The sequence below is a fragment of the Seriola lalandi genome, unplaced genomic scaffold (genome assembly GCF_002814215.2).
Source record: "Seriola lalandi dorsalis isolate HSWRI2012SDOR001 ecotype SW California unplaced genomic scaffold, Sedor1 jcf7180002054851, whole genome shotgun sequence".
Classification (NCBI taxonomy): domain Eukaryota; kingdom Metazoa; phylum Chordata; class Actinopteri; order Carangiformes; family Carangidae; genus Seriola; species Seriola lalandi.
Window position 1 is genome coordinate 286678 of NW_019525404.1, and position 20901 is coordinate 307578.

Below are 20901 nucleotides of genomic sequence, written 5' to 3' on the forward strand. Positions count from 1 at the left end.
TTTACTTTTTTTTTTTTTGAAAAAGCAACGCATCTCAAAAATGACGCGCGACTTCTTGTAAACTGTAACGACCAAACTTCGGCCTCATATCTTTCGAATAAAAACTTTTCTCCTCTAGAGTTAATGCGTTCAAATTTCTCATCAATCTAAATTAATCAAAACTACATGTTTTTAATGGAGCCTTTACATTTCTCAACAATTTAAATTGACATTGAATGTTGCGACTTTGGATTACTATTCATTTTCACGCTGTATTGTTTTTAATTTTAAGGCCATAAACGATACATCTAAATGCTGTAACTATAGGTGAGGACCAGCTCAGGAGTATTATGTTCACGTTAAAAATAGAAAATATTCTTATCATTACAATGCTTTCAGTTCTTCGTAACTGACTCACAATTCACACACAAAACAAAGCACTCATCCATGAGACTAATCCTGTTCTTTCTCTCTAAAATGGGCTATTACAGCAATAAATGAACACCTTCTTCCGACTAATATCATCCTAAACCAAAGCCTGTTTTACTTTTTTTTAAAGGCTGCGGCATCTCAAAATATAGACGAAGCGCCTGTGTCTTGTGGTGATCACGCTTGTACTGTAGTGAGGAAACCCACAACTCTCCTTTCCTTTCAAGTCATTTTGATAAAATATAATGTCTCTTGAAGATTAAAGAAAACGAAACTAAAATTGTAACGAGCCTTTAAAAGCCTGCTATGCAAGTCATACTAGTCGTGGAACTGTGTGATGTTGGTCTTCATTTTTGCATTGCATTCTCATTCCCACATTTCCACTCAAACATATTGTTTCAGATTAAGTAAATTGTAGTTCATGTGGGACAGTATTTTAACCTTGTTCTGTGCCTTTTTAAATCGCTTTACAAGACTTTTATCCGGAGCAAACTAGTTCACAGTTGTTCTGAATGGGAGGTCTTAATAATGTGATTTACCACATTTACGCAAAAAAAAAAAAACAAATAGCCAATGATAATAAATAATAAATGCGTGAAAACAGAGTAAAAATAATTATTGGGTGAGTGTGTTTTATTTTATTGCAAGTCAAATATCCATGATCTGGTCCTTATGCTCTCCTGAGACATTTGTGCCTTTGTTCTTTATGTTTTATAGGTGTATGAAAATCAAATGAATCAGAGTTGGATCTCTAACACACAGTTATATTTTTATGAAGGTGATGATGATGGGGAGCACACCGGTGGCTAAGGTGTTACTGAAGTACGGAGCGGATCCCAACGTGGCGGACACAAGCACCGGGACCACCCCGCTGCACGACGCGGCCAGGACGGGCTTTGTGGACACTGTGCGGCTCTTGGTTGAATACCAGGCTGAACCGCAGGCGAAGGACAATACAAACTGTCGGCCTATTGATTTAGCCAGAGCGAACGGCCATGAAGATGTGGTCGCTTTCCTGGAGTCTCTCTAAAACCCTCTATGATGCTGTGAGATTCTTATTTCCTGCCACTTGCTCTGAATGGGGACGTAGAGCTCAGAGAAATGGGGCCTGAAGAGGCCTGCAGCCTAAATTACACACCGACTGCTCTGCTGCAAAATACATCTTTATTTATTTGTTTGTTTTTAGCTGAAAAGGCATAATTATTTTATTTTTTAACGAAATCAGGGTTATCTATTGGCACGGGGTCGCTGATATGACAAACAACGTGAGATAAGTACAATATTGTTATAACGGTCTAAATGCTGTTCAGGGTATTCAGCTACGTGGGTACGTTAACACATTTTATTTCACTTTTAACTTCCGTTGCATTGTTCAAAACTTCCCATAAACCAATAAGAAAACCATCAGTGTAGGCTAGTGTTTTTACAGTATTGTATTTTTTAAGGATTGTGGTTCGTTCTTGTCATGAATCTAATGTGGTTACCGAAATTTAAGTAGAGCTTTCCATGTCAAATATTTAACCAAAAGACATTGAAAATGTTTTGCACGTTTGAACATTAGTGTCTTACTGATGCACTATTCTGTAAGCATGAAGCATGCTACGCTGCAGAGACAATGAAGTCCCTTTTCCTGTTTGTAAAAATTATAACCAGATCTTGGATATTATGCACTTTAATAAAATGTCACCTCTTAAGATTTATTCTAAGTGTTTTAAGGAAGGAGGTTAGAAGAAAAAAGTCATCTGGCTATGCTTTACATAATGTGGGAATGACTGGTTTGGGTACCAGAGAATTAAAAAAAAAAAAAAAGAGAGACAGAAAGAATCCAGCTATGATTATTTCAGTTTGTATTTCAATTCAGTTGGGAGTTAAACTGTGTGAAATTTCTAACTTTTGTTGGTTAGATGGCTTCTCCTTTGATTGGCTTTTGCTGACCAGATTTTTAAAAATATTTACATAGATCAGATACAGAACAAATGCTTTCCCCTTACACTGCTTAATAGATATCAGCTGAAGGCTCCTTATCCTGGTAAACTGAAGCTGGCATCAGGTGACTTCATTGTTAAACACACCAATCAGATCAAGGCTGATGCAATCATTTATTTATTCATTCATTCATTTATTTTCACTGAGACGTTTGAGGCGATTTTCAATTCATGTGGGGATGAAACATGCTTCTACACATTTTTAACATTTTACTGCATAGAATTTATTCCACAAGTTTGTTGACTTTTCTGTAAGGTACAGAGATGAGCAACTGGATTTTAACATAATTAAGTATAAAAAGTACCTTTCTACACAAAGGATGTCAGGTTACAATTGCACAAAGGATGGGTTGCTATTAGGAAGAATATGAAGTAAGAATATGGTACAGAAAAAAATGATTTTGCACACAATTCATGAAATAAGCTACGGTTTGTAGCTACCTTTTTCTGGAGTTAAACATTAGCTTAGATTAGCCATCTTTATGGCTTTATGCAGCCAACACGAGATTTGACAAGACACAGAAAACCCCCAAAAGCCATGAAGGCCATTAACAGTGCTGTTCTGTCTGTTGTGGTTGAGTTTGACTTCCTGTCTGGGTCAGTCTTATAGGCCTGACGGTTTAACACGGCAAATCGTTTTTGTAACAACAGTAAAATCAGTCAAAGTCAGTCCATCATATGTCAAACAGGAGGCTGTTTATATAATGAAATAAATGGAAAATATTATTTCCAGCAAAAATTCATGCTCAATCTGAACTGGCTATTCTGGTGGATACATCCTGTGTACACCATTACATTATTTTTGACATAACTTTTTTTTCCTAATTCTTATTTTTAACTCTTATTGTTTATTACACACTTTTTTTTGCACAGGCTCAAGAGCATGCCACCCTGCATTTCACTTAACAACAAACTGCTAATGGAGAGACACTTGTAATCAGTTTAAATTGCTTTGGGATTTTAACATGTTCCCTAACAATTTCAGAACATGACCCCAGGTCTTTGAATAGCCAAATCTCTGTACTCTCATTTATTCAATTTATGCTGCATAATATGTTCATAATGTTGAGACAAGGCAACAAACAGAAAATACCAGAGACTAAATATTTCCACTGTGCAGTGTTATGAGTTTCAGTTGTAGTAAATGCAGAGAAGAAAAAAGAAATGACAGTCATCTAACATGAGTGGTGCTAGAAGGCCCAGCACTCCTACAAAAATGCTTATTTCTTAATATGATGATAATGAAGCTTACAGTATATCAAACATTTTAGGTGTGCCTAAATGTGGACCTCAACTGATCTAGTGATAGCTGGAAAGGTTAGCACGTGCCATGCAGATCTGATATACAAATGCAATGCTGTTCAGTTTTAACTCATGAAGCACATAAAATAGTCATGAAGAACAAATAAAACTGAAGTATTTCACTAAATATAAAAATATACACGGATAAGCAAAGATAGAAACATGATTTGTATCCTGACTACATTTTGCCGAAGTGTATGCAAGTTATCACTGAAGTAATCACTCAAGTAGTGAATAGGTTCAAGACATCAGATTCAACCTTTAAAAGTATAATATTAGTTATGACTAAGGCAGTAACAAACTATTCATGTGCTAAACTTGCAAAGCATTTTTATTATATCCTGCATAAACAGCAATAAAGACACCGATGGTTTACTGGCAACAAATATATGAATTTGAAACGTTTACAGACCACAAAAAATATAAATCCACAAAAAATATCAAGTATAATTGTAAGAAGATTTAAAATCTATTGTTAATCTTTTGAAATGTTTTGTACATAAACATGTGACCGGATTGTACGTTTTCCAGAGAAAAAGGGGTGACGTGTTCATCACTAGAAAGGGGGGGGGGGGGTTTCTATGAGTATTCTGAGTCAAGAAAAAACACTGAAACTTCAGCTGAAGACACAGCACATGCATTATTTATGTGAGGCACTTTCTTGTGATTCACTGATGACAAATCCACAGGCAGAGTTGAGTCTGTTGTCCGTGTCGGAGTCGGTGCGGGTGGTGTCTGGAATCCGTATCCTTTTCTACTTTATTGTTTTCTACACCCTTAGTGTTTTGGTAACATTACTGAAGATTGTGCCATTGACTGCAACAGAAGGAACAAAACCGTTTTTTCCCCGTATTTACGTCTCAGATATATACAGCGACAATGACTAGGTTTAGCTCATGTGAAAGTTGTCTAGCTTTGTTTGTTTCAGGGTACTGAGGCCAAAAGTTTCCAGGAGTTAAGTTAATTTTCTTTGAAAGTATAAGAAAAAAGCAAAAAGGACATAATTATAAACTTTGTTTTAAGTTGAATCACACCTGATGTGTCCGTCATCATTACCAAAATTCTAGTACAACACATAAAATATTACAGAGATTTAATGCTACACTTTTTCCAAAGTTTAAGTGTTTCCAATAAACAAAGATAAGGTCTGAATAGCAATTACACTACTTACCTTACTGCAAAAAGTACTTCAAGCATGATCAAAACTATTGTTGCAAATGTATTTAAAGGCTGCACCCAGTGTAAAAACACTCACTACATTAGTCATGTGGTTTCATACCTTTGAGCATTTTTCAAATGTGCAATGAATACATGTTGATTATTGTGCATGTAATATATTTATTAGTATCCAGATACAAGTATCCAGAGTTAAGACAGTAATATGCATTACTGTATGTTTTATGGTGGTGAAGTTGCAAAGCAACATAATGAGAGTGCCTGAGCTAGCCTCACAGATGGAGGTAACTGTCATTGTTTACGTCAGGCTTTTAGACCTCAAGGTTATAATCACCTTCACAAACACATAGTGTTTTGAAAGTTGTCACGCTCCAGATGGTTTGATTACTCATTTGTGAAACAAAGTTTAAGAGGTGGTGCATTGAAATGGAAGACATTATAAAAAGGAGATACCAGTTCAGGATAGGCAAATAGAGGGTAAACAGCCCCTCCTTCTCAACTTCTCCAAAAGACTTGCTGAGTGGAAATGATTCATCATAAAGCTGACAACTTACTTTCAAGGTCTTCATCGTCTGAGCCCAATCCATCTGACTAATCTGGGGTATTGCAGTCAGCAGAATACTGCTGGCTTTGTTGGCATTCTCCTTCATCGTCTTCATTACATTGTCAACACAGACCTATGACAGAAGAAGAAAAACAACTGCCCTGTGATAAGAATCACTTACAACAATGCAAATGTCACTTGCTTGAGTCACAGTCACTTTTTATGTCCCAATAATGTATTGAGACATGTAGCCTTCCTTATTTGTGCTAAGGAGAATGTTTGCACTGTGAAAAATATTGAATGGAATCAAAAGATCTCGTTGGGCATTTCTGGCAGCAACATCCTTTGAAATCAAAGCTGCTGCTGTGGATACATTATCGGATGTGTTTATACCATTTTCTACATATATTGCTTTTGATTACTTTCAAGGATAAAGATGGTTATATTCTATACTGTATATGAGTTGTGATCAACAAAAACCAACGATGTGCTAAGTTTGTCAATACTTTTTGAATTCCCAAGTTGGTCAGTGGCCACAAGCCCACTGTGTACTCAAGACTTAAATCTTTGAAATGGGTTAATACGTACATTTAGTTTTTAAAAATGCAAAATAATTACCTTAATTCAGCTACTAAAAGCTACAGTACCCATATGACGAACAGCATTTATTTGTTCGGGGACTTTTTTCCTCAGTGGATCAATACACATTGAGTATTTGCAGCAGGAAGCATCATCATCATCATAATGATCATCATAATCAAAGAACATGTCACCTAGTCAAATAGTGTGGCTCATTCATGTGTTTTTAATAAACTGGACCACAATGGAGGTCTTTTTATATTTGGCTACACCCAAATACATATAAGGAAGCACTTAATAAGCTCAAGCTATTGCTGTTTTTGATCTTTTCATGCTGATTTTATATATATATATATAATAACAACATTATTATCTAAATGGAGATTACATGGGGGTTTCCTGAAAGGAATAAAACTGGCTAGTGAACAACAGAAATTTGTAAAAATGATGACACATCATATCATCACTTAAAGCTTCACTAAACGTTGATTAATTATAATATTGAATCATCAGTCCACCTTGAATTTCTACTCAAGATAACACAAACACACTGCAATGCACATCCAACACGTCAAGTTAAGTAACATCTTAAACTTGGACACTAAGGTTTAATCACACAGGTGGAAGCAAAAGAGTTCATTCAAATCACTGTCACCACAGGATCTGTCAGTAAGCCACACAAATTTAACAACATAGTGCAGATGTAAAGAGCAGATTATTATTTTTCTCAAATCCAGCTGTAAACCAGTTACTCAGTCTTCAGCCATGTCACCTGCCATGTCTAGGATACTGACAATCACATTATTCACATGACTAGCACCACTACAAGAATGGGGAAATAAAAATCGAGACGCGCATGCTTATTCGTCTGCTTTAGTCACATGCAGAAAACGAGGCCTTGGACAGTCAGTCAGGAATATTCATGTGTGCACCATGAAATTATGTGATAACATCTTGCAAATAATTCTTATATAATTACTCAGCCAGACGTACAGTGCACATTACAGTAAGTTACAACATTGTTTCCGTCCTGTGCTCAGGTTTATCGCCTGTATCCTTAATTAACCCTTCCCTTTGCTTTCCCTTGCTTTGTTTTCATGTCACACTCAATGACTTGGTTCATGTTTTTGTGGTGTTTGCCTGGAAGAAGACAGTGAAGCTGATGACTCAGTGTGAGTCAGCCTCCTCTGGCAGGGCTTCCACCGGAGGCTGGCAGGCAAGCTCCCTTTGGGGGGGCGGTTAAGGAGGGGGTGGCCAGGAGGTAGTATGAGGCTGGGAGTGAACAGGGGGGGGGGCGGAAGGATGTGGCGAGCGTTCTGCAACAGGAGGGGGAAGAGGTCAGCTGCAGGAACTCGGAAGTGGAGTTGTGAGTTGGGCTGGATCAGTGACAAATAAGCCAAAACTCGCCCACACACAGTAAATATCAACTGCAATATCCAGAGTGTCTGACAGAGAGTAGGTCACTCAGAAGCCATAAGAAGCCACAGACACTGTAGTCTGTATTATGTAGCACAAATGGCAAAAACCTCTGTGGGAATTCTATCAGACTAATAGAAGTGAACAATATCTGATCTAGAAACACTCTGTTCTTTATAATATTAAGAAGTTTTAGTGATGTGTATCTTAAATAATGCAGAAAGTTCAACATTGTATTTCAAGTAATTGAAACTCTTTACAATTATAAATGCTCTTTTGTTCCCACCTACAGTTCAACAGTCCTCTGCCAATCAGCTGCAAGGGGAAGGCAAAAAAGTTCAACTTTGGACAGGACAAGTTTATTTTTGTTATTTTTAACAAAAATGTATGTCTGTTATTTATGTTTTTTTGTTAAATATTCTGGAACAATATAAAAATCACCACATAAAGACAATAGGTACCTTAATATAAAGCAATAAAATTAAAGTTATCAAATACTAGCATGTTCTGTGGAAAAAACTGAGCTGATCCCTGCAGTTTCTAAAGAACCTACTTATTACTGTATGCATCAAAGCACTGGAGTCCCTTCAAGCAGGTAAAATAAATAACTCATTAAAGACATTTTTTTATATTCAAAAACAATAAAATACCAGATTGATTATTTTTTTTGTTTGTTTTCAGAAAAATAAAAAATAAAATAATGAGCCCTAATACAGCAACCAAAGAAAATGTCTAAGTTTTTTTTTGCTCATAGTAAATAGACTTTGAGTCTGCTATGTTTTGTAGCCATGATTATCTGGCTGGCATCACTCTTATCTATGAAACCTGTGCTTATTACCTAGATGTGCTGTGTTGCAATCATATCATAACCTTTACTAGCTCAAAGCTGACTTGGGAGGACAGCATTAAATTGTGCAATAATTGTTTTATTGCGCAGCTTGGCACAAGTAATCCACACCTGTGCATTTTAATGACACAGCACAAGTTTATCTGAAGGAATTTATTTTTGTAGTCAGGTTATTTCCTTGAGGGCCTGAAGGGTTCCTGAACCCTGGGTTGGTAATCACTGTAAATCTGTGGCCAGTCCACTTCATACCAAACAGTTTAGAAAATCAGCTGTGCGTGTAGAGAGAATGGGGTAAATAAATCCCTCAGAGAATAGTTCAACAGTAAAGTCTGGATCTATTATCCATTATCCCTTATGGTACTTTGGAGAAGTCACCAATACTTTGTTCATTTTTCTGTCGCAATTTGTCTGGTTCCAGTACAGAAGGATCATGCCCCCATTCTTAATTCTTCCTACAAAATTGTCATTGGCTCAGTTTTAACTGAAGTTTTAAACTGAGAAAAAACAAAGATGTGGGCAGTGATTCAGAGGTTTGGAATCAGTTTACAGTACTCCATCTGGAAAGTTGGGTGATCACTTATTAAAGATAAAGTAGAAAACCAAATGACCTGCCTTAAGATGACATATACAGCTGATAAATAATAAAGGCCATGTTTAGTTAACATTATTAGCATCCTGGTACCCTGCCAATAGCTTTTACCTAAAAGTTCTCCAGTGATGGTAAGCTTAAGGTAAAAAACAACAATATAAATACAGTATGATGATAATTCGTTATAAAATAATTAAAAATTTGATAGTGGTTGTTGTACACTAAAACAAACAAAGATCAGGAAGAATGTAATGTCACCAAACTGTGCATCACCCATGGCCAACAGTGACTCACACAAAACGCATCAAACCACTAGAAACGCTGTAGTACCAAAACTGGCTGTTAGGACCTCCAGCCTGCCACTCACCGCCTCCTCATGTTCCTTCCAACAATCGTAGTCTGTTGCCATGGCAATGCTGGCATAGCACAAGCCAGCCTCCTTGGCGAGGACCACCTCTGGCACGGTGGTCATATTGATGACGTCAGCTCCCCACTGGCGGAACATCAGGCTCTCTGCCCGCGAGGAAAAGCGGGGCCCCTCGATGGTCAGCATAGTCCCACGCACGTGGCACTTGACGCCCAGGCTCCGCGCCACTTCCACCAAAACCTGCACCATGATAGAAGAGCTAATAACTGTCCCCATTAAGCTAATGAAAGGGAGACTGTTAACATGGTTTCGATAGCTATTTAACTCATTTTCTAGACTGTGGTGTTGAAGCAATAAATCACCGCCTGCTATGCCATGTGGTATTTGCTGATCTGTAGGCCATTTGCAGATAAGCAAGTATTTATTCTAGAAGCAGGACTGCCCTTAACACAAGATGGTTTTTGTGGACTTTTTATGACTAACAAATACTGTTTAACATAAACAAACTGGAAGTTGAAAGAAACTGCAGGTCAATAGCAATCTCACAGTTGGTACAATTTTATTTCATTTTTAAAATAAAGATTTCAAAATACTTTGCAATACTATGGTAGTAAAAAAAATCTATATGATAATCATCATGGTAATAATAAAATAGTCAGAAAAAACAAGCCAAAATAATATTAATAAATCTGTTTTATATGACATAAAATATTTAACCTGTTTATACATTTATTTTTATTTTATATTATTATTATTATTTATTTTATTTATAAGAGTTTCAAGGTTTTTCTAAAACATGAAATTAATCCTGTTTATCCTTTATATCCTGTTATCACATTTTGATTGGTTTAAAGACAGAATTACCTAAATCTAAAACAATACTTCAAGTTCAAAAACTGTAACTACATCTCATGAATGTCTCATTGTATACCATTTTTGACACAATTAAACCCAAATGAGACATACTTTTGCCATAAAATGTTGTATGCATTTCTTATTAACTTAACTACCATTTGTAACTTAAACTTTTTTCCTGTTAAATACACCATTTTAATGTTTTTTGGGTAATAAGAAAAAATAATGAGAAAGTTAGATAAAAAAGTTTATTTTTAGAATAAACAAACCTAAGTTCAGGCAGTTCAGGAAGTGATATCTATGAAATGGGATACATGTACAGGTATTCATAGACTCACCTCTCTGGTCCTGTTGCAGAAAGGCTCAGCCATGGGGATGTGACACACTCCTGGAGGACTGGAGGCCTGTCCGTCATACAGCGTCTGAGCTCTCTTGGTAGTCCTGGCAAAGAGGCAAACAGGAAGTACCAAAAAGTTAGTGTCAAGGCTACCCAGGCAAACTACACTGAACAAAATATTAATGCAACACTTTTGTTTTTGCTCCCATTTTTCATGAGATGAACTCAAAGATCTAAAACATTTTCTATATACACAAAATAACCATTTTTCTCAAATATTGTTCACAAATCTGTCTAAATCTGTGATAGTGAGCACTTCTCCTTTGCAGAGATAATCCATCCCACCTCACAGGTGTGGCATATCAATATGCTGATTAGCATGATTATTGCACAGGTGTGCCTTAGGCTGGCCACAATAAAAGGCCACTCTGAAACATGCAGTTTTGCTTTATTGGGGGGGGTCTGGGGGAGTCAGAAAACCAGTCAGTATCTGGTGTGACCACCATTTGCCTCACGCAGTGCAACACATCTCCTTCACATAGAGTTGATCAGGTTGTTGATTGTGGCCTGTGGAATGTTGTTCTTCTTCAATGGCTGTGCGAAGTTGCTGGATATTGGCAGGAACTGGAACATGCTGTCGTATACGCCCCATCCAGATCATCCCAAACATGCTCAATGGGTGACATGTCCGGTGAGTATGCTGGCCATGCAAGAACTGGGATGTTTTCAGCTTCCAGGAATTGTGTACAGATCCTTGCAACATGGGGCTGTGCATTATCATGCTGCAACATGAGGTGATGGTCGTGGATGAATGGCACAACAATGGGCCTCAGGATCTCGTCACGGTATCTCTGTGCATTCACAATGCCGTCAATAAAATGCACCTGTGTCCGCCACCATGGGCCACTTGATCCACAACATTGACATCAGAAAACCGCTCACCCACACGACGCCACACACACTGTCTGCCATCTGCCCTGAACAGTGAAAACCGAGATTCATCTGTGAAGAGAACACCTCTCCAACGTGCCGGACGCCATCGAATGTGAGCATTTGCCCGCTCAAGTCGGTTACGACGACGAACTGGAGTCAGGTCGAGACCCTGATGAGGACGACGAGCTTGCAGATGAGCTTCCCTGAGACGATTTCTGACAGTTTGTGCAGAAATTCTTTGGTTATGCAAACCGATTGTTGCAGCAGCTGTCCGAGTGGCTGGTCTCAGATGATCTTGGAGGTGAACATGCTAGATGTGGACGTCCTGGGCTGGTGTGGTTACACGTGGTCTGCGATTGTGAGGCCCGTTGGATGTACTGACAAATTCTCTGAAACACCTTTGGAGACGGCTTATGGTAGAGAAATGAACATTCAATTCACGGGCAACAGCTCTGGTGGACATTCCTGCTGTCAGCATGCCAATTGCACGCTCCCACAAAACTTGTGACATCTGTGGCATTGTGCTGTGTGATAAAACTGAACATTTTAGAGTGGCCTTTTATTGTGGCCAGCCTAAGGCACACCTGTGCAAGAATCATGCTGTCTAATCAGCATATTGATATGCCACACCTGTGAGGTGGGATGGATTATCTCTGCAAAGGAGAAGTGCTCACTATCACAGATTTAGACAGATTTGTGAACAATATTTGAGAGAAATGGTTATTTTGTGTATATAGAAAATGTTTTAGATCTTTGAGTTCATCTCATGAAAAATGGGAGCAAAAACAAAAGTGTTGCATTCATATTTTTGTTCAGTGTACATATGCTCTTGGGTTCAGTTGTTGCAAATTACCCAAATCCATATAAAGTAATGATTTAGTTTCATTTGCTTTGTAATGGAAGTTGAAAAAACAAACTGAAAGGACAGAAAACAGGCATCCACATCTAAAAATACTAAATGAGTAGAAAGGTTTAGCAAACACTTTTTAAAAAAATTATTTTTAAAATTAAATTTAGAAATTGGAAATATAGTCAACATGAACACTAATGATATCATGAACCAAGCAGCAAAGTCATAGTATTCCCTATTCTGTGTCATAATCATAATTTCTAAACAGCCAGTGTTAGTGATAACTAGATTTACCACAGTGGCTATTATTAACCTATTTAAAATGTTATGAATAGTCCTTTCACAGCTATCCAGGACTATAAAAGCATTTAGAGAATGGCAGCACCCTGCTCTCCATCTTCATGCCGACAACTTTCCTCCAGTTTCCAGCTCTGCTGAGTCAGTGGGGTTCCACCAGGCACAGCGCCAGTCTGCCTCCCCCCCATCTCTTTATTGAGGCAGCTCAGGAGTACACAAGAGACTGACTCACTTAGCCCACTGACCTGAGAATATCGCAGTTTCTGTGCCAGCCTGCAGCTTAATTTGTAAACACTGAATTCTATGAGTGTACAGTTGTATCAAGGTATATACTGTAGGTCATTATAAAACAGGGTAATCAAAAAAATAGATTTCTTAGTAGTACTGATTCATGGCAACTTTGTATTGCTTATATTTTCCCTGGGATTAGCAAGTCATAACAATTATCTCAGACATCCAAAATATGCATCTCACCATCGACAGTAATCTGTTAAATTGTTGCCCAACCCTATCTCTTACTCATAACCCTGGCACTGTTTGACTAAAGTGCTTCACTATTTTCAGCAAGCTGCAGCTCCACCCTGCTGAAAAATCAATAACACTAGTGTGTGGGATAAACCAAGAGTTGAGTACAATGCTTGTTCATGCTATAGAGGGCAAGTTATCGTGGCCCAGCATTTCATTAGCAGTGTCATTTCAGAATCACAGTTGTAAAGAATGGCTCCCACAGCCTATACTTATATACAAATATTTAGAATTGTTCCTAAAATGTAAAAAGCATGTGCTACGGACACCTACACATTAGATACACACTGCAAATCCTCCAACATCCACTCTATCTCATCAAGTAGGTACAGCTTGTTATGTGAAATACCTACAGGCTTTGGGAAATCACAGCATTATTCAGACTTTTATTTCCTTTGATTGTAGTTTGTAAAAAAAGGACATTATTCAGTTCTCCTTCAGTCCTGTCTTTGTTTTGAGGATATTTTGACAAAAGGTCCTATGTGTAGGTTTATGAAAGAATAAAAATCCGGTCACTATAATATTTAAGTTAAGAAGTTAGAGAGAGAGTTTGTCTTTTTTAAGATGAGGCTGTACAAATAAGCACTTCACTAGATGAGGTCATTTTTGATTTATCTAGCAATTAGCCCAGGGCTGCTTCGAGTTATCTGAGGTTTTCAATATACATTATTCTGTTAACATTTTTAAATATAGATGCCATGAAAAACAGATCAACTAAATGTTAGCATTGAGATGTGACTTGATCAGTATGAGGAATTTCAGCATTTTTTTTTTTTTTTTTATATAAAAATAGTACAAAGCCAAGTGAAAATGAAAGCAAAAGAATCTAAATCACTAGGTCAAACAAAGAGGATTTGGAACCTCAGTACAAAAAGGCATTTTAAGGCCTATGTGGGACTGTAAAGCTTAACACTCGACAAGTGCCAATAGCACTAACTTACATATGTAACAACCAAGTGCTTGGTTTGGAGCCACAGAAAACAAGTAAGCTGAGGTCATGACAACAGTTTTGGCATCAATAAAGTGAAGCCTTCAGAAACAAGCCGTCACATGTTGCGGGACAAGTCTGAGCAGGTCCCAGCAAGCAACTTCCTCATTTCTGATAAATAGATCGTGTCTATGCTTGATACTGGTAGTCAGGCTATTCACTGGCTTCACTAACACAGGCAAGCAAAGCCACAGGCAACGTGATAAACTTGTGTACAAGTGTGACACGACTGTGGGAAGGCAGTTTACTACTCAATTCAATCTAAGTTCGACCAATTGTATGCCAACTTACTGGTAACAAGTAAGCCATCCCATTTAAACAGCATCCCTCACATACACATATCGAGTTATTGAATGGAATTTGTGCAATCAGCCAACTGAGACAACACAACACTCACACAGGGTCATGCTCTTTGTACACTACACGTAACATACTTTTGAGCCTTGAGGTCAGATACTGCTGAGAAAGAATGCGTTCTCATGGAAGGATAATCTCAGGTTTACCAGAGTTTTTAACTCCCAGGAAGTATTCATAATCACCTACTGCAATCTGAGCCACTGAGACAGAATACCTGCCGTGTTCATGTGCTGGGATCACTAGAAAGCTTTGAATGAGTGTAGAAATATAGGAGTATTTCTGATGCTTGTATTTTGACTGAAGACATGAACACAATGAGGTATTCATTACACAGTAATCAGTCTACCTGCTAAATTTGTGGTCAACCCAACATTAACTTAAACCTCCAATGAGAGACCTTTTTTTTCCACTTGAGGGCAGCAAAAAAAATAAATAAAAATAAGAAATTCTTCACTGAAAACAGCTGTCTGCTATAGCTAGACTGAGAGCAGTAAGAATGAACTGAAACCGTTAAGTTGCAGGTCGGACAGCTAAACAATGAGCTGGAATTTGCTTTAAAGCTCCAAAAAGAAGAGGAGGTGCCAATTCAGGTGATAATTCTGTCACATTTTCATTTGATACATTATTATGAAAATACCAATTATAGCTGGTTTAAGTAATTAGACAATAACAGCATCAATAGTTATTACTTACACTAAATCAATTCATTTTCAAACCTGAATAATTGGAAAAAAAACTTATATGAAAAAAGCTCAACATCACAGCTTCTAACAGATGATGGTGGATAATAGCTCAGTAAAATTAATGAAGGAGAACTGATGGCTCATAGGCCAGAAAGCGATACACTAAATAGAATATGGACAGACAGTAAGGAACTTCAACTGTTAACAAAAATATCTCTGTAGTTTGTGCTCCACAACGCTCTGCCAGCATATTAGTGTTAACCGTTCCCATAAGTGGAATGTCTCAGTGACTACATTTTTAATTCTCACCAAAGCCCTAAGCAAACTGACACTTGAGAGCTCAACAAAATATCAAACAGAGGTTAACAGTTTTTTTCTCACTGTACAGGATAGTAAACAAATATTGGCTTTGACAAATGTGTCAAACAGGGTGAGTCAAGTCCTTCCCCAATTCTCACTCAGCTATCTGGACACTCTTGTCACACAGTAACATGAATCTTATCAGTGAGATTTGTGGGAAGATGCTTGAGTTGTTGTACAGTAAACCTCTTGTACAATTGTTACATAATAATTATTACCTACTCCCCCTATATAGTAATTCCTCCTGAAAATGATGACTATTTTCTGGCCCACGTCCAAAGATAGCTGCTCTGGCTTTTGGATGATGCTTCACTTTAATAAGTAATTAAATTACTAAGTATTACTAAGTAAGTAAATCAATTTTTCATGGCATCGACTCCACATTTCTATGGAAATCTGGTCCATGCTGACAGGACTGCGTCACATAATTTCTGCAGTTTTTTCAGCTGCACATTCATGCTGCCAATCTCCTGTTCTACCACATCCTAAAGTGTTCTATTGGATTCAGATCTGGTGACTGGGGAGGTCGCTGAAGTACACTGCACTCATTGTCAGGCTCATGGAGGCAGTTTGAGATGACTTTTGTTTTGTAACATGGTGCATTATCGTGCTGGAAATAGGAGATGGCAAAATCCCTGCAACCTCTGCATGTCACCCCAGACTCGAAGCTAATCATCGTCCTATGAGCAAGGAACTATGGCAACTGCAGGGAAGCAGCAGTTGTGGTACTAGTAAGAGTGCATTTATGTGCAGAGTTTCCTTACAAAAGATGGCAAGAATTGTCTACCGACAGGCTAACTAGCTTTCAAATCTCCTCAGACTGCGGTTTGTTGTTGCGTTGTACTTCCTCTTTGGCCCTCTCTTCCTCATCATATGATAGACAGATGGCTCATCTATCACCTGCCAAATCAGGTTAATCCCTCTGTTCAACCTGTGGGTAATCTTCCTCTAGTGGCCACATCCAGGGAGGTTCACTACGGCCCCGATATTGGTCACAGGAACATCAAGCTGCTTGGAGATGCTCTTATAGCCTTGAACATGCTAGGCAAACATTTTCTTCCTCATCTCCTCAGACAACTCTTCTTTTCTTTCTCCTGTCCATGTTCAGTGTGGTGCGCACAATGATACAGAACAATGAAGACTTTTCTCCATTTAAATACAGTGAATGGCTAATTATAAGATTAAAAGACACCTGTGATATTAATTGAGGACAATAGTCTGCTTGTAATATCACCACAATCCATTTATTTATCACCACTTAATAAGTACCAGGCATTGTGTCCGGGCCATTTTAGCAGATGGTTTCACAGCTTCTTTCATTCTACGGAAAACCAAAGGCATTTCCACATGCACGACAAAAGGGTTTTTCAGGAATAACGGAGCTTTGTCTCAATGAAATTTCTTTCAATGAGGAGCTGGTAAGGGTACCAACTAGGACTGTCACTGTTTCTAAAAAATCATCAAGTTCAAACAAATTTGACAAGACACGGAATTCGCTCAAATTAATTGACAGCATTCTACAAGTTTGTGCTAAGAGGCCTGCTGAAGGCGACTGTGCCAAATACTTGGCAGTCAGACGAGTTTATAGTCTGAGGTGCCTCCGTTTTCTAACTTGGGTGGCAAGCTGTTGTAGTGTAAGACAGATACTTTGACAAAGTCAACAAACAACCTTGTCTTTGTTAGTTACTTTGCCATCAATGGCCTAGAACCCAAAATACTTCCACACACTGCTTCTCAGATGCTTTGTTGTCGTGACTGTCTCAGGACGGCTTTGCTTGATATTGTACTAAAACAACATAACATCATAAGCTCGAGGGGTCAACAGGGCATGCCATGGGTCAAGTTGATACTGAAGTTTTAGAGCGCCCTCTGATGGATTACAAGGCAAACTACTTCAAACTGTCTGTCGCACTTGAATTCAAACATTACGGTTTGAATATAACCACACACACACAAACAAATGTTTCAAATTTCAAATAAAAAAAAAAATGACAGCCCTTGTACCAACTCTGCCTGTACCTTTTGCTTTTAGTACCTCATTTAAAGAGAACCTCCTTTCAAGTTATGCCAAGTAACAGAGAGCAAAAAAGCTCACGATAAAAAAATACATGTGAATTGATTTATGACATTTTGAAAACAAAGACTTTTTTTGTATAATAATAAAATAAAAGAACTGTCCAAATCCCCTGTGAACCTCATTCTATTCTTTTCTTTCCTCTTCCTATTCCTTTTCCTTTTGGCCAACATATCTATCCTGTTTAGAGTATCTTAGTCCCGGGAGAAAATGGAAGAAAAAAACAAACATCTAAACAATAACCTGCTAATGTGGTCATGTCACACTCACCTGTCAATGAATTGATCTATGATGACAATGTCTCCTGGCTGAATCTCTTCCCGGAGTGAGCCACAAGCCGTGGTAACCAACAGATGTGTACAGCCCTCTTCTCTCAATGCCCAAATATTGGCCTGGTAATTCACATTGGATGGCATTATGGTGTGTTGTCTCCCATGCCTAAGGAGTAGAAAAAGCAGCAATCAAGATATACATGGTTTACACTGACAATTAAATGAAAGAATTCTAAAAATGTATCTACTGATTATTAAAAATATATGGACACAAACATGAACCTCATTTTAAAATGGATTGAAATGTTGTGTAATAGATGCAAACAGAGCATATTCTCCAGTATATTCAATAAGTGCAACATTTTTCCACTAGATGGTGCTAACAGGGAAAACAATTCCCATTTTAAAGTAAAGTAATCCTAACAACATTTCTTACCTTGCAAGGAGCACACATTCCACGTTTTTTATTTTCCCCAGTATCAGGGCATCAGATGGCTGTTCAAGAATAGCAGGACAATCAAATTATACATAAAACAGTGCTGTAAGGAACTATATTACTGGCTAAAATGCCAGTAGAGCTGCTCCATTAATTGAGCCGTTTTAAAGATACTTTGGTCCACAAATTCACTTACCTTTCCGTATGGTGTATCAACATAACGTTCAGTCCTTCCCTCCAAGATATCTGGATCATCAAGGCCTGAACCACCAATAATTCCAATCTAGACAAAAAAAAAAGAAAAGAAAAATGTCATCAACAGACTAAGAATTAATATCTGACCAGTACATTTTACCTGACATAAAACTTTTCATAATGTGTTTTACAGAATAGGGAAATTAGGGCAAGGATGAAAACACAAAATAGCAAAAAAAATAAATAAATAAAAAAAATAATGTAGTGTTTCAAACTATATTGGCACACATTCAAATCAGTCACTATTTAATTTCCAATTAGCAAACTCCTCTGATGACAAGACCTGATGCTGTTATTTCCCTCTAAGGGAGAAAGCTGCCTGTGTTTGTAGTCAACAGCAGGTAAGTCTATTTAATCAAGTACTGTACATATACTTAAGCATCACTACATTTCAGAGGCAAATATTTTAGGGTTACAACAAACGATCATTTTCATTATCAATTAATCAACTGATTTGTTTTTTGATTAATTAATGAATCACTGTGTCTGTACATGTCAGAAAATTGTGAAAAGTTAATGTTTCACTTTTAGGAGGATGTGGTTTGTGAGCCACGTTCTGAAAATGCCTTGTCTGGGGGCATATAATCCTAGGTATCATAGGAGTGCAACATTTTACCACACTTTACTCCATATAAGGTTAAACTTTATCCTAAACATTCATGTGTGAAGATGCTATTTGACACCAAAATCCACATTGTTGCATGTTCTTACCTAATTAATGTTACACAGATATTACTTTCCACTACTTAGCTCATCCTAGATTTGAACATCATTACAATCTAAGTCTATGCTTTCCTTGTACCCCCTTATCTATAAAGACCCTGGGTACCCTAGCTACAGATGATAGCAGTGGCTTCATCTAGACACAGTCATAATAGAAGTTAAACAATGTCTAACAAAGTAAAGGCTGTTATGACCTGAACTCTTGGGAGTGTTAGTGAGGTTTAGGAAAACAAGAGGAACACTGCATTTGTTTCAAGTGGTTGTACCTAATAAACTGGCAACTGAGTGAATGACAATATAACATGGACAGAGGCTAATCTGCTTGAAAAATGATCATTTTCAATTGCAGCTAAGCACATTTAGCTGATAATACTTGTAGTTCTATAAAGTTTTCAGTGTGGCTTTGCTACTTCTCCTTAACTTAAGGACTTGGATACTGCTTTCACCACTGTTTGACAGCATGCTGATATCTGTCACGATGCAGTGGGTCAAAGCTACAGGGTGAACACGTTTCACAGCAACATTACCAGAAATTGTTCACCTATAGCTGTTTAAACAGTACCACACCACACACACACACACACATACAGAGAGAGAAGCCTTCCAGTTAGCCTGCTATGTTAGCTTGTCTGTTTCCAGCTATCGCCATTTACTTTAAAGCCTGCAGACTGTAAGCACAGCTTCGCTAAAACGATGCTAACATCTAAGAGCTTTTTTCCCGCACTTTAGGTTTGTCACAGCTGCACATCTGGGGTGAAATTACCTAGCTATGCTTTCTCATTGATTTCCCTCTGTCAGCGTGTTCAAACACACAATGTGCAACGAATAAGGTTTAAAACATAACATCATGGTTTAGTTTATTACCTTAATTGGCACCGTGGAAGACATGTCGACTGTATTCTTGCCTGTAAAAGTGAAGATATTACCAAGTCCTGTAGAAGACGCTTTATAGCTACCACTGTTCACAACATCCGCCAGGATAACGGACATCAAACATTTGTCTTCCTGTTTAATTTGTTTGCTTTCAAAATAAAAGCTTAGACCTAACCTACATTTACTTGTTATTTTAGGTTAATTATCTTGTTTATTTCATTGCTGACCGTTTCACAAAGCAAACTATACTATTTATTTAGCTTTTTATTTACCTTGCAGGGAGCAACGTCTGTAATACATAGATGCTGGAAAATAGAAAAAACACATTAAACATCAAAAAACAAGTATCTTTTGAAATGGTCTGCAGCCCTGACTGAAGAATGGTGTGTTTTGTAGTAATAGACTAAACCATGCAAAAACAGTAGTCATTTTATGTATTTTATGAATGTGGCCATGACAGAAAATTTATTTTTTAAAAGTAATTACAAAAAATAAGAACTAGTTTAATATCCAACACTCATCCACCGAAGAAGAGGGTAATCAGCCTTGCACTTGGCAAATCTTTATATATCAGTAGAATGAACAGAAGTAAGAACAAAAGGGTTTGTCTAATGAAATTATATTCTATGGCTGTTGGCCTATTTTGAGAGGTACAAGAACCAGACAGGAAACTGTTTGCTGAGCTTGCATGCAATTTTATGACTCTGTTGATAAATCTATTCAGAGAAATGTACTGTATATTTTACTTACTTCCTTCTTTCATATCCTAGCTCCAACTTGTTTTACAGCTTTACTCGTTTTAAGCTGTAACATAAGACACAATAAAGTAAAGGGGGTTGGATATCATCATCCTCTTAGTCTTACAGATCT

General features: G+C 37.6%; 2 protein-coding genes across 2 annotated transcripts in view; one reads left to right on the forward strand and one right to left on the reverse strand.

Moving 5' to 3' along the window:
• The window catches only part of cdkn2a/b (cyclin-dependent kinase inhibitor 2A/B (p15, inhibits CDK4)), a 2706-nt gene extending 604 nt beyond the window's left edge, over nucleotides 1-2102 (forward strand). Inside the window, exon 2 of the mRNA XM_023427115.2 lies at nucleotides 1187-2102. Coding sequence (XP_023282883.1) covers nucleotides 1187-1438 — 252 coding nt within the window. The 3' untranslated portion in view covers nucleotides 1439-2102. The remainder of the gene's footprint in view (nucleotides 1-1186) is intronic.
• A 391-nt stretch (nucleotides 2103-2493) lies between these two features.
• On the reverse strand, nucleotides 2494-20140 carry mtap (methylthioadenosine phosphorylase). Its single transcript, XM_023427137.2, has 8 exons — nucleotides 20023-20140; nucleotides 18377-18463; nucleotides 18181-18239; nucleotides 17743-17910; nucleotides 10407-10509; nucleotides 9214-9453; nucleotides 5426-5548; nucleotides 2494-4511 (listed from the first exon to the last, which is right to left on the reverse strand). The coding sequence occupies exons 1-8, from the start codon at nucleotides 20044-20046 to the stop codon at nucleotides 4473-4475; spliced, it is 843 nt and encodes a 280-aa protein (XP_023282905.1). The 5' UTR covers nucleotides 20047-20140; the 3' UTR covers nucleotides 2494-4472.
• Nucleotides 20141-20901: the final 761 nt, after the last annotated feature.

Coding starts and splice junctions, on each gene's coding strand:
- mtap (XM_023427137.2), bottom strand. CDS start 20,046: ATGTCTTCCACGGTGCCAATTAAG. Junction 10,510..17,742: donor ATAGATCAATTCATTGACAG/GTGAGTGTGACA, acceptor CCTCTTTGCCAG/GACTACCAAGAGAGCTCAGA. Junction 5,549..9,213: donor GGAAGGAACATGAGGAGGCG/GTGAGTGGCAGG, acceptor CTTCTGTCATAG/GTCTGTGTTGACAATGTAAT.